The 12,436-nt window shown below is 40.5% G+C and overlaps 1 protein-coding gene across 2 annotated transcripts; it reads right to left on the bottom strand.

The window, feature by feature from the left end:
• Positions 1 to 2,363: 2,363 nt before the first annotated feature.
• Miro (mitochondrial Rho GTPase) lies at positions 2,364 to 11,934 on the bottom strand. 2 transcript variants are annotated; one of them, XM_065489881.1, is made up of 13 exons: positions 11,757 to 11,934; positions 11,162 to 11,357; positions 10,846 to 11,105; positions 10,304 to 10,405; positions 10,026 to 10,233; positions 9,841 to 9,961; positions 9,598 to 9,790; positions 9,192 to 9,327; positions 8,759 to 8,889; positions 7,750 to 7,962; positions 7,484 to 7,683; positions 7,384 to 7,422; positions 2,364 to 3,179 (listed from the first exon to the last, which is right to left on the bottom strand). In XM_065489881.1, exons 2-13 carry the CDS (start codon positions 11,352 to 11,354, stop codon positions 3,053 to 3,055), a joined length of 1,923 nt encoding a protein of 640 aa, XP_065345953.1. In that variant the 5' UTR covers positions 11,355 to 11,357; positions 11,757 to 11,934; the 3' UTR covers positions 2,364 to 3,052. The 2 variants fall into 2 exon arrangements, with proteins under 2 accessions (XP_065345953.1, XP_065345955.1); XM_065489883.1 differs by lacking the exon at positions 7,384 to 7,422.
• Positions 11,935 to 12,436: the final 502 nt, after the last annotated feature.

Here is a 12,436-nt window from a genome sequence, read left to right as displayed (position 1 = left end):
GGCGTATAACAAAATAGAAGTGCCAATAAAACTTAAAAGAGCCCAGACAAAATAGTGAATCAATTTTATATTCGTCAGTCTAGTCAAGATCTTAAATATCTGTTTGAATAGCCTGGTCTAAATATGTTAATTTTTTTGCTAATTTGCTCCTAAAAAAGAAAGAAGAGGAAAATTCAGGCTAATTCGTGGTGACTAGTTTTTGTAACCCAAGAAACGGTTGTGTCACGAAGAAATCGGCTCGTTCAGCGTGGGATCGAGGGTTCATTAACGAATTCAAAAGCGATAGGTTCCGCATTTAAGCGCGCGCGTCAACATCGCGCATAATTGAAGGATTAATACGGCCGGAGCTGCCTTTAATCCGCAATGTATACGTTAAGAGCCGTCGTTCTCGCGCCTCCGCCCGCCCGAATTCCGGCGCTCGGTGCTCTCTGCCTCCTGTTTTAAGCATTCCCTTTGTCTGACACTGCGCTCTGTGCTAAGTATATGCGTGATGGGGCTGCTGCGCGCACACGCCCGGCGACAATTAACAATAAAATATACATATATGCGAGCGTGCAGAGCGCGCGGCCCGGCACTCGACACGGGGAACAAAAGCGGCGCGCCGTACTAAATTTCTTGCCTTGATTCACGCTAATCGCCGCTAATAACAATTAACGAGCGGGAAAATAAACGATTATCCGCCTCGTCTTGTTAATGAGCGTGTTCAGGTAAATTAGAGGAGTGAAATTAAGCCCCTTTGATTAGCTTTTTTCCCCCCAGACAAACGGCCAATTTGCAACCGCGAAGCTGCTTTGTTCTGACCTTTGAAATCAAATTCTTGCTCGTTACTATCCTCTTGTAAAACTGAGAAATATTGCGGTTCGCTGCACTCACGAAATTAGAATCCCTGGGCAAAATAAGAACAACAAGGTTTAATAATTAAACTTTCTTATATGTAATTCGGTATTAACAAAAACATAATTGAAAGTTGAGCTAATTAAGTTTTATCTCTCGCACTTCTCAAAACAAGTCGGCTCAATTATAATTCAAGCTGAGCGTGCCAAGCACGAACGTAAATGGAGAGAAAAAGTCTGCTAGGATAATTCATTGCCGGAAAAATAAACAAAAGGCGGCTTTTATAGAAGCAGAGCGCTCACCGCCTTGCTGCCTCGTTTTATCAACTGCTGGCAAAAATCCTTTGTTTTCTCGTTCCAGCGAATAGCAGAGGCAGCAGCAGCAACATTTCTGTTCTATTTTTTAAAGAGCAATCAATCGGCTATTAATTAATCCGCGCGCGTATAGACAAAAGAAGCAACGAGAGGGGGAGTCAAATTAAGTTTGGGCTGATGGGCGCGAATGAAGTCGTGAGCGGAAGTTTTGAGTCGAAATGCAAATTGATGCAAATTTTCTATTACAAAGCGATCGCCACACCCTAAGCCCTTAATCAATGGGGGGATGCGCGCGGGGAACTCGAGGCTCGGCCATCGGTGGCGCCACCGAATCCGAGACTGAATTTCCGCGAGAGCAGCAGCTGGAAAAGTGAGTCCAACTTTGCGACTGCAGCGTCTGAGGGGGTGACAGTCTTGAGTGGTTTCCAAACTAACTTTTACAGCGGTCGTTTACGTCTCATCTGCATCTAAAGTGCGTCGAACCAAACTCCCAAATATACACAAACATCCGCAACTTTGCCGGCGTATCAGCTCTAGTGTGCACTGCCACTCGCCGCGGAATTTTAACTTTTCTCAAACTCGGCTGCTCTGATATTAACATAAATGACTTTATGAATATTTCTCCCCGCAACGTCGATGTGGAGCTGAGGGAGAGAAATTTAAACAATGCTATGAAGGCGGTACGTGCGTCAAGTGCCTTAAAACTTTATAGTGCCTTCGTTTGTGGAACAAGCCGGAACAATCTGCACCCTCTAATCTGTCTCTGTGTGAGAAATCTTGCCAGATTTACGGACGCGTGCGACGAATTCTCTTCCACTACTCCAAATATCAACCCATTGTTTCCTGAAAATAATTAAAAAATTTCTTCCTGTCAAAAACTTGAATTCCTTTAAGAATCTCAGAGAGGCAGGAAGTAGGAAGGATCATACCCTTTTATGCTTAGTATTTCCCCCTCCAAAGGAATTTTTAATTTTGAAGTATATAAAGAATAGTAAAAATGAAATATGGGGACAGCAAAATCCATTCAACAAACAAGTGCCGACTATTTTCCTCCAACCAGCTATTTAGAACGCCTGCTGTTGCGCTGTTGCTGAAACCCAAATTTCTGCGGTAGCCTTTATTTTTTTTCGAACGAAGTAGCGCGGCGCCAGGCACAGAAGCAATCCATCAATTTGGGGGGCAAGCCAGCAGGCTAAATGAATAAAACGTCATCTGTCTGTCTCTTTTGATAATTTATATTCGTATTCTGCGGTACAATTGATTAACACACTTTCCAATATAGATTATCATCAGCTCTCTCTCTCTTAGATACAATGTTGGTTTTCCCCTCTACAAGGGAAAAGTTTAAAACGAGTCTTTGAACAAAAATAAGCTGTCGTTACATGACTAGGACTGGAAACGTCGTTGCTGCTGAATTCTGGATGACGCAGTCCTATTTTTGGTGCTTGAGTGTCAGGTTTTTATTATGGTATATATTATGGAAACCTGCGAGATTGGCATATTTGTATAGGAAAACTGTATAGTCGAGTAAATTGGTACTTTGCGAAGTAGTCAAAAATGTCCGTTGGAAATAGAGAGCCATGTAGTGGAGAAAGCTCTTTACCTTGAAAAAAAAGCTTAATTGGGCGATGCCGTTGAAATCCAGCAAAAGATTTGAGATGAAAAGTTCCAAAATCGCAGGTTTTAACAGTGAATTTCGATATTAGTAAACACGTTAAAAAACCATGACCAGTCTCGATTCAGCGCACAAAAGACAGTTTTAAAAGACATTTTCAATGTATACATGTGTGGACTAAAGAAAAATAAAACTAACGCTCTGTTTGGAAAACAAACAACGACGGCTGCTCACTCGGCCAGCCCGCTGGAAAAGGTGTGTGTGCACCCATTAGTGCGAAATGAGGAGGCTAAGCGTTCTGCGGCTTTAAGCAGCGCATCAGAAAGAGACCAAGGGCCGCAGCGATCGCCAGGGTGATGCTCGTTTTCCACCACGACGCAGTAATTTCTCGGAGTAACTTCAGATCTCGTAAATGCCTGGAATCACACAAGCAGGGGGTGTTCTCAATGGCAAAGCTGGCGCCGACGCCGCCAAATCCAGCGAAACTATTTTGGTCGCTCGCGCGTTAATGTAATGACGCGGCTCATGCAGGCGAAACCAGCTTTAATCTCGCGTTGAGTGCCACAGCTTTTAACGGGACCGTCCGAAATTATGCACCCTCTTTGCATAGTGTCACACCGGTTGCATAAATTTGGCCCACACAGCACTCCGAAATAGACCTTTGTTTATTCTTCGTTTTGAAAAGGGCAAAAGGTATGTAGCTAGCTGCCGCAATATTTTTCTCGGGGGATTTCACAATCAAACAAGCACAAACAGGAGCTCGCTACAATGACCCCGTTGCATACTACCTACCTGTCTTGCTCCATTTTAATTCAATCTTCCGCTTTTACAAAGCCCTGTGTTGTTTACTGTGCTGTCATAAAAGTTTGAATTCAATTTCTGCAGTGCTCACAGCGCGCTGTCATTTATGGAGGAGTACATGTTTCAAAACAAGGCCTAAAGTGTGTCTTTTGCTACAATTGTTACTGTGAAAAAGTTTGTTCTGCGGGAAGACTCTTAAACAGAAAAACGCGCAGCAGATGCTCTCTCGAGAGGTAAACACTTCTCATGTTTCTTCTGACAAACGCAGCTCGCAATGCTGTTTCCAATTAACAGAGACGCGCGCGTTATTTTAAGTAAATCAGCAAATAATTACATTCATTAATTTGTGTACAGTGTGTAAACATAGAATGAAAAAGTGAGTTAGGATCAAAACCGCAAATAGTATCTTCAAGTCACGGCAATGAAGTTTTTTACTGTATGCTAGTTACTTTTACAAGAAAATTCTCAGAATCCTACGTTTTTACAAGAATCGATCTCATTGGATACGTGCAGCTAGTCGTGATGTGAACTGTAAGTTTCGGTGTTGGAAACTTTTCGATTCAACAAATTTTGCGAATCGCGGAGCTTTGCAAAATACGGCCAATCAATAATAATTGACTTTGAAGTACGTTTTTCTATTGAGGCGAGTTTTGATTAAAAAACAATACGTGTTGGTCAATTTCTTTTTGAAAATCGAAAAAATAATTTTCCATAGGGAAATTTTCTGGGATTTGCAACTTCAATTTATCAAAGATAAAAAATTACATATATTCAGAGAGCTGACAAAAAAATTCTTAGTCAGTTCATGTTATATCGCAAATATCCACTCCGGTACTTCATGAATGTGAGCACGCAGAGAAGTGTGAAATAAATTTGTCTATCTCTAGTAGCCAAACTGAGCAGTTCATTCCTTTTCCCTAACCGGTCACCCCGCAACTATCATACATTTCAAGTGGCGACGAGAAATCAGAAAATGTGGATCAATAAATAGAATACTTGAATCTTATTAAATAATCTAAGAATTAAAATAGTGACACATCATTCTATTGATTTCGTCAAATAATGCAGTCCACCTGTAAAAATTCGTCGTAAACAAAAACTGGATTTAAAATTTACTTTTAAAAGTATTCCCTTTTTTAAATAAAAGATTTTTTCGGAAATCCGTCACTCGCTAACACTACATATTGAATTAAAATTTTTCCTTTGGCGAACTTAATTATTTACATACTTTGTTGAAAAGGCCTGAAGTTCAACAATTAAACTAAACAGTAACACCCAAGAGTTTTCTTATTTAACTAGCAAAACAAATTCTTCATTTAATTAAGAGTCAAATAATTTAAATAGTTCACAATCAGACTTTCATAAGCTAGTGAATGGCAAATACTTTCATTTCACTTTTTGCTAATAATAATTTAATGCTGAAATTTATTCCAAGCATTTGTCGGTTAAAATCTATAAAACAGCTGCCGTTAAAACATTTAAAATTTGCTCAGTCAGCCCCAAAGTGGACAAGTGAATTGTTCCAATAAATCAGCCTCGTTGTCACTTACATTGAATTTATGGGAGGTATACTGGGAGAAAATGTGAATTGGTTTTCGTGACAGGCGTACAAAGTTAAGGCAAATATATCCCGTTGAGCTGAACGAAACGTGTGCACACTCTGCAGATAAAGCAACAGCAAACAAATTCAAACAGCGCTTGTGCCTCAATGAAGGAGTAAAACGGGCGGAAAAGAGCCGGGAAGTTTGGCAGCGTTACTGAAATTAACATTTTTATTTCCCATAAGGTCGGCGCTAACAAGCTTCTGAACCGACTGCACAGAGGCCTAAATTTGCGCAAAAGCTGATGATAAAATGGGATTGCGCCTTTGCTTCGTTTATCCGGCGGGCGTCGCGAGCGGGCGTTAATTAAAAAATGAAATTAGTTCTGTGTGTGATGTTTACATAATAATAATTTGGAGCGCGCGCGCTCGAGGGGGACGGCAGCGGCAGCTAGAGTCAGTTTTATCACCAGTATGTACAGCAAAGAGATTGCGATCTCTTTGTGAGCGGAGCGAGCGACCAAAATGGTTTTGTCAGATGCGTCGGCTGGAAACCTAATACACGACGAGCTATCTCTATTGATTTATTTCAAAGTGCTGTCATGCTCAATTTCCGTCCCTCGTCCTAGAATACATTATCTTTTTGTTAGCAGCGCGAGGAGCAAATATATGCGCGCCTCGCATTACACTCCAAAATTACATATTCAAGTAGAAACCTCCAGTCCAAAATAAAGGAATATTAGAAGTCATGCAATAAGTGAGACAAGACCGCGCCCACAGGTTATGAGAGAATTTCGTGACGACTGCAAAATGTTGGATTTGCGAGTTTCCATGCACACATACGCCTGAGGAGTTGCCAGGCTCAGCGGAGAGAGCAGTCAGAAGCACCATTGTCTGTCAAATCTGCGGCTCCTCTAGGAAGCGGCTCTATTTTCGCACAGCTTCCAAAGCTGATGCTCATTTTGATCCACTTTGTCAGCGTTTTCACTGCCTAACTTTCAATTTAACTGCTGAAATATTAAATTTACAAAGTAAGCTCTTTTTGCACTCTCAGCACTAATTTGCGCTGTGAGACATCCAATTAAATCTCCCTCAGCACTTCTCCAACTTCCAGATTATGCAAAGGCGAGACCTCCAACACCCCCTTGGCAAACTTACTTTTGGAAAATATTTGCTGAATTTCCGAAACATAAAAAATATTCCGTTAAACGCACATTTTAACAGAGAATTTCGTGAGCCCACGATTTTATGACTTTAGTTCTCCGTAACAGGGGCAATTTTGAAATGTTGAAACAATGACAAAAAAGATTAGTTCCTCTGAACCATTCGGAGTATAAATAGCCTGGAGATACTTGGAATGAGTTGAATGCGAGGGAAAAACACGCAACTATTTAGCAAGCAAACTAACTAATATTTATTAACTTGGAAAGGGATGCGGAGAAATATATTAAAAAGAGAAATAGCGCAGGTTTTAAACCGCTTTGTATCAATCTGCATTTCCATTTGCATTCAACGGTGAGCGTGGAATAAAAAGAGCAGAATAACTCCAACGTGATGTAATTGCGGATGCAAAGTATCTCTCCTGTTCCCAAAGGTGCTGTAAATTTTTCACCGCAGCCATCGCCGTTAAAATTCTAGAGGCTGTATTACCGGCGGCGGCGTGACCATTGTTGAGCGAGGGCGTTAATTATGCCGGCGGAACAGCTTATTTATCGCCACGCCACAAATCTACGTGTTTTCGCCTGAGCATTGTGTGCGGCGCCAACTGCGTTGTGGCGCCAAAGGAATAATTTGCGCTAGAAATTTATCGCATATGCACTCGAATTACATTTATGACCCCTATTGACCTGTTGCTTAAGTCGTCAAATTCAATGTTCGTTCTAAAACTGGTAAGCGGAGCAGACAGAGTCGAGGCTAAGCAAAGTTTACCACCCAATTATCTGAGTTTGGATACCATTTGCGCCGTCTGCACTACTTCATAAATGAATCAAAAGTTCTCAGCGTAGCTGAGGCTTCCCTTTGCGATTGATTGATAGATTGGGAACAACCAAAGTGAAGGCCGGCTGTAAGCGGCAAATCACAATGTTTTGACTGATATTGAGTTACGCGATCGGCGAGTTTGTCAAATCTGTATACACCCGTTGATTCCAACTACTAAAAATTGAATAATCTCAACACCGCATGCAGTCAACACGAAACCAAACTAGATACAGTGCATTTGGAAACTAAAATGTGCCAAAGAGTTCAATAAAAAAACCTGATGGGAGATAAATTCTGACCTGGTTTTGTAGAAAAGTACCCAAGCTGCTTGAAATCGGCTTTAAAGATGGAATTCATGATGAGAATTTTAGCACACAAAGCACGGCGATTGAAACTTACGGGAAAGCGGCCATCGTTGCGAGCTTCAGGTATATTTCCTTCTCGACCGGCTGGTCCATGGCAGTGAACATGTGGGGTGGCGGGAGACGGTGTTTTTGGCAGAAGGCGGCCGGCTGCAGCAGGTAGTCCTGCTTGGCTTTCGGGAGGTCGCCCTTGCAGGCCACCATCAGCACCGGCTCCTTACAGTCGACAAAGTACTTCTGCTCGCGAGCAGGACAATATTTGCAATGAGAACTTCATTAGACGGCTTGTTTGCGGTTAATTACCAAGAAAATGCGCGCGACATATTCAAAAGACGATGGATCTGAGTGGTTGTACGTTAAGCAAGTAACGTCCCCTCTTAAATCTGCGGCAGTCAAAGGAGTTGAAGTGCTCTCGAGGTCAACGTCTCTCAACACCAACACTTTGTCTTGCCCGTACACTTGAAGTGTGCATGCATACCAACTCGGAGTCGAGAGACAGGGTGGGTGGTTCGTGTCCTAAAATGGTAATTAGTTTTCTTCTTATTTAATCAAATAGACCGCAGCCGCCACGCAACGCAGTCATCGCTGCTTTTACGTCACTCTCCAGCCACTCGACTAATTAATTGGCAGCTGAACTCATGAACATCACTTTTTGCTGGCCAATACCTTCACGAGAAGTTTGATTATCGAATTTTCACAACTTGGTAAAATCATCTCCTGGTGATAACTTTTTGTGGGTACTGAGTAAAGCTACTAATTATAGTTGCTTGTGGCTATGGAAAGCAGTAACAAACTTTTTATAAGGGCATTGAAGGGTTACGAGGTGGGTGGTTCCATTAAAAGTTTCGCCATTTTTAGCGTGTAAAAAACCGCCTAAAGTTTTTACGTTTCTGCAACTTGCGAGACATTTGTGTGGAGAAATTTGCCTAACGTGTCCATGGTTACGATCTAAAAAATATTGTCTATTTCCCCAAACAACTTGGAGTTTAGATGCTGACTAATTTTCTAAATAATTTAATCCCAAAAACTCCAAGTTCATGCTAATACAAACGTGGATTTTGTACGTTAACAAAAGAGGACAGTCGAATCAATTGTATTTTAGTGATCAAAAGAAAAAATATACTATTTGATTTAAATTTCATGTAAAAAAGGCTAATTTGAAAAAAAATGAATGATTAGAGGTTCAAATGGAAAATTCCACAGTGTCACCATCTGGTAGCAGCAACATAAGACTGCAAAAATTTGGCGTTAAAATAAAATAAAAAATATTTTATTTGCTAATTAGAAGAATAGAATTAAATGTTTCACTTACCGAGAGCGAGTGGTTGAGCATGGCTCGGCAAAATGCAGTTTTACCACAGCCTTTGGCTCCAATGACCGCGCACTCATACACTGTGCGGCTTGACTGCTTTTTCAACCAGTCCAATTGACGTTCTCTGGTCACTGAGGAAAATTCAGAGCAATTTTTAGCGATGAGAGCTGCCTTCCTCGTTCACCCAATTTTCAAAGGTTGCCACATTTCCCTCCACCGCGCAACACTTAATCCAGTCATTAAGAGGATTCAAGGGATTACTTCTAATGGGTATATTTATTTTATTCCTGCCTAGATGCTGCCATAAACCATCATAAAGGGATGTAATAAAAATTTACAGCATTTGGAGGCAACAAGAGCACTTTTAAGTTTAACTGCCAAGCTTTCATGCATTAGCAATTCAAATGGCTATAAATTATGAGCAAATATTTACCTGAAATAGCATTAGACTGGCTCTCTCCCTCCAGGTACGGGTATCCAAAATAGGCCAAGTACTCGAGGGTGGTGTTTACTGAGAGAAGGGTGATCAGGGCCCATTGACTCATGAACCCTTGCATTGTGATCCACCCCTGAAATTAAATAGTAAACACATAAACGACGCAGTTCATGCAAAGTGATGCAAGATAGTCTAAAGACAGATTAAAATGATTATTAGCATGTGCTTGTCCATTTATGGACCGGGCTTCCTCCAATGATGCCCGTGCGCCCATGATATTAGTTTGCGCTGTTATTAGGACGCTGAGTGTTCGCAAAGGGGTCGCCCAACTCAAAAGATGTGAACCGATCAGAAAAGCGAAAATTTGATCTTCAAGTTACAATCATAACTGCGAGTCACCAACCTGCGGAGTATTTTTCACGCCCTGCTGTGCCAATCCATCCCACGCTTGTCTAGGACAAGTGCTGAACAACTCTTGGAGTTCCTCAGGATTTAGGGCACCATCACCATCCTTGTCGTACTTGACAAACAGTGTGCTTAGGAAATGCTGGCCACGTAGTGACAGCTCTGTCGACGCCCCAGTGGGGATCCGAATCCTAACAAATTAAGTTTTTAAGCTTAATATAATTTAAAAATGTGCATCTACTTTGGGAAGAGGTAGTCATCGCTGAGCTCAAGGGCGTCATCATAACCAAACTTCCTGAGCACAGTCCACGTAGTTTCACTTCGACCTCTCCGAATAAAAGTGCAATGCAAAAATAGGAATCCTGAAAAAAGCGACGGCCAATCCTTGCGTAACCAGTTGCGTCGTTAAAGGTTGTAAATTCTGACCTGATTTGGTGATGCAGTTATTTCTCAAGCCATTGGAAATCGAGTTGTCAATTATTGACTTGAGACTCTGAATGGTGGTTGGGTGAAGGGGCTCGTTAAAACAATGCATTTGAAATGCATTAAACTCTCTGTCACTGAGCAGCTCATCGTTATCCACGTCACAGATTTTGAATATTCTAATCAGGGCCTCCTCGCATGCAAACGTCAGCTGCAGTATGCATTATTCCAGTTGAAAATAACTTTTTACACTGACATGATATGATGTGAGAAAAACATACCTCTTGATCTTCAAGGGAATAAAGAGGTCCGACTGGGTGAAGCACAGCTTTTTGGGCGTGATAAAACATCTCAGAAATGTTGAATAAACTTCGAGCCGAACACTGAAATCAAAGAGAAATCATTTCACTCAAAATTTTAATTTTAACATCGGAATCTTGGGATTGGTATTCAGGTCAACAGGTTACGAAAGTTTCAGCGGCAATCTAGAAATTTGAAAGCACTTAGCCCTGCTTCAAATCAATAGACAAATGGAATTGATCCAATTATATAGACGGCATAATGTCACTGAACAAGATGAAAAGTCATGAAATTAAAAAGAGTTTAAAGATAAGAATTAAAATAGTTTGTTGCTGTGCTGTGCATCAGCTCAAACCAGATATATTACCACAAAAACTATCACAGGCAGGCAATATTTTAAGTTTAAAAACATGTTTTTATAAATTGCAGTATTTTATGGTTTGAACAGACTTTGAGGAGTCCATTAAATGTATCTTCTCTTTTTAGATTTTCAGGACTGGCGACGGTAATTATATTTATGTACCTCAAGCCACGCTTCAATCTCTGGAAATTCCTCCATAAAAAGGCTGGAAGTCTGCAAGGTGGACCACTCAATGAGGTCAGCTTTGTTTCCGACTAAGATGACCGGGCGAGTGTTGGAACTGTTTTGGCAGTGACGGAGAAGTGGCAGCCAGTGCACCCGAACCTGATCCAAGGACTCCTCATTCTCCACAGAGTAGACCACACAAATAACGTCAGCTTTGTTCACTTCCTCGATCAATTGCTCCTCAGTCTGCTCCGCAGCTGAAATGAAAAAATTCTTAAATGAAGTATAAAAAAATGATAATCTATTTAATTACCTGAGTAATCAACAATATTGGTGGGAATGTGTTCTGGCGTGACATCAGGCGGAATCGTTATCTCCTCTGCTCGGTAGGGCACATCTTCAGCAAATTCCTCGCTCACCAGAGACAAGATAAGTGAAGTTTTCCCAACACCCCTGTCGCCGATCAAAAGAATCCGCACATTCTGACGCTGTCCATACTTCTCCATTTTCTGAAATATTAAAATTTTAGTGTACAATACTGAATGGGTGGTCTTCTAATGATACTCCGCGGCAAAACAATTTTAAACACACGAAACAATTGATCAGTGAAATTTTTAGTTTGTAAATTACATAATAGGATGGACGATAGATTAATAATTTGTTCCTCTTGCTTTTTACTCAAACTTCTCCCTAGTGCAACTGATGCCCAATTCTACAATAAAAAGCAGTGCAAATAAAAGCTTTATGCATTTGTACTGTTAACAAAAATAATGTTTGTTCAGTGTTCATAATAGCTCCGTGGGAAAAGAGAACGGTTTCGGGTTTGTGGATTCCCAAGTTCGTGAAGGGAGTATGTATGTAATAGAAAAGGCAGACTAAACTTTCCTCAAGTAAACAACGTTTCTCACCTGTTATGTAATTTTAAGTTAAGCCCGGTGGTGCTATCTCATGAAGAAAAATAATTAAGATATTCCTTAACATGAACGCGAGAAATGTTGAACAAAGTCTCACATATTTTTCATTTATTTTAACTAGTCCGTCTCAACACCAACCTTTACGTAAACATTTGGAATAAGGTTAATGTTATTCTCACGAAATACCACATTCTCGTGCGTATAGATGGTGCTATTTACACCAATAAAAAAATTGCGCGGAGCCTGCCTGGTTTTTAAATAAAGAGGAATAAGGACTAACAATAAGATTTCCATGCAACATCATTTTACCAGCTGCGCCGATAAACATATTTTTAATTAGAAGAATGTTTGATTGGTTTCCTTCAGAATTCATCTAAATGCATCGGTTTCAAACAGTTCACATTAGCTACAAGTAATGACATAAATATTTGCTTGAAATTTATAATAATATTATATTATATTATTATCCATCATGTTTCCCATTATTTTTCTTTCTTCCGTTAAGGTTTTATAAGAAATTAATAACTTGATTTACGAAATAAGGTGTTTAGTAAATAAGTATGAGTATGTGTTAGGCAATTTTCACACCTTATATCCCTTATATAGTAATATTTATATTTCTCGTAGCTTTTCTAGCGTTGAGTAAGACATACTCGCAGCATGAGTCAGATAAG

Source organism: Cloeon dipterum, chromosome 4 (genome assembly GCF_949628265.1).
Source record: "Cloeon dipterum chromosome 4, ieCloDipt1.1, whole genome shotgun sequence".
Classification (NCBI taxonomy): Eukaryota; Metazoa; Arthropoda; class Insecta; order Ephemeroptera; family Baetidae; genus Cloeon; species Cloeon dipterum.
This window is presented reverse-complemented; position numbering and strand designations above follow the sequence as displayed.

Bases quoted from the DNA above. Each gene is read 5' to 3' on its own strand.
- Miro (XM_065489881.1), bottom strand. From the start codon at position 11,354: ATGGAGAAGTATGGACAGCGTCAGAATGTGCGGATTCTTTTGATCGGC. The intron at 11,106-11,161 runs GTAATTAAATAG...TTTTCATTTCAG, and splicing joins CAATATTGTTGATTACTCAG to CTGCGGAGCAGACTGAGGAG. The intron at 8,890-9,191 runs GTAAATATTTGC...AATTTTCCTCAG, and splicing joins CCAGTCTAATGCTATTTCAG to TGACCAGAGAACGTCAATTG.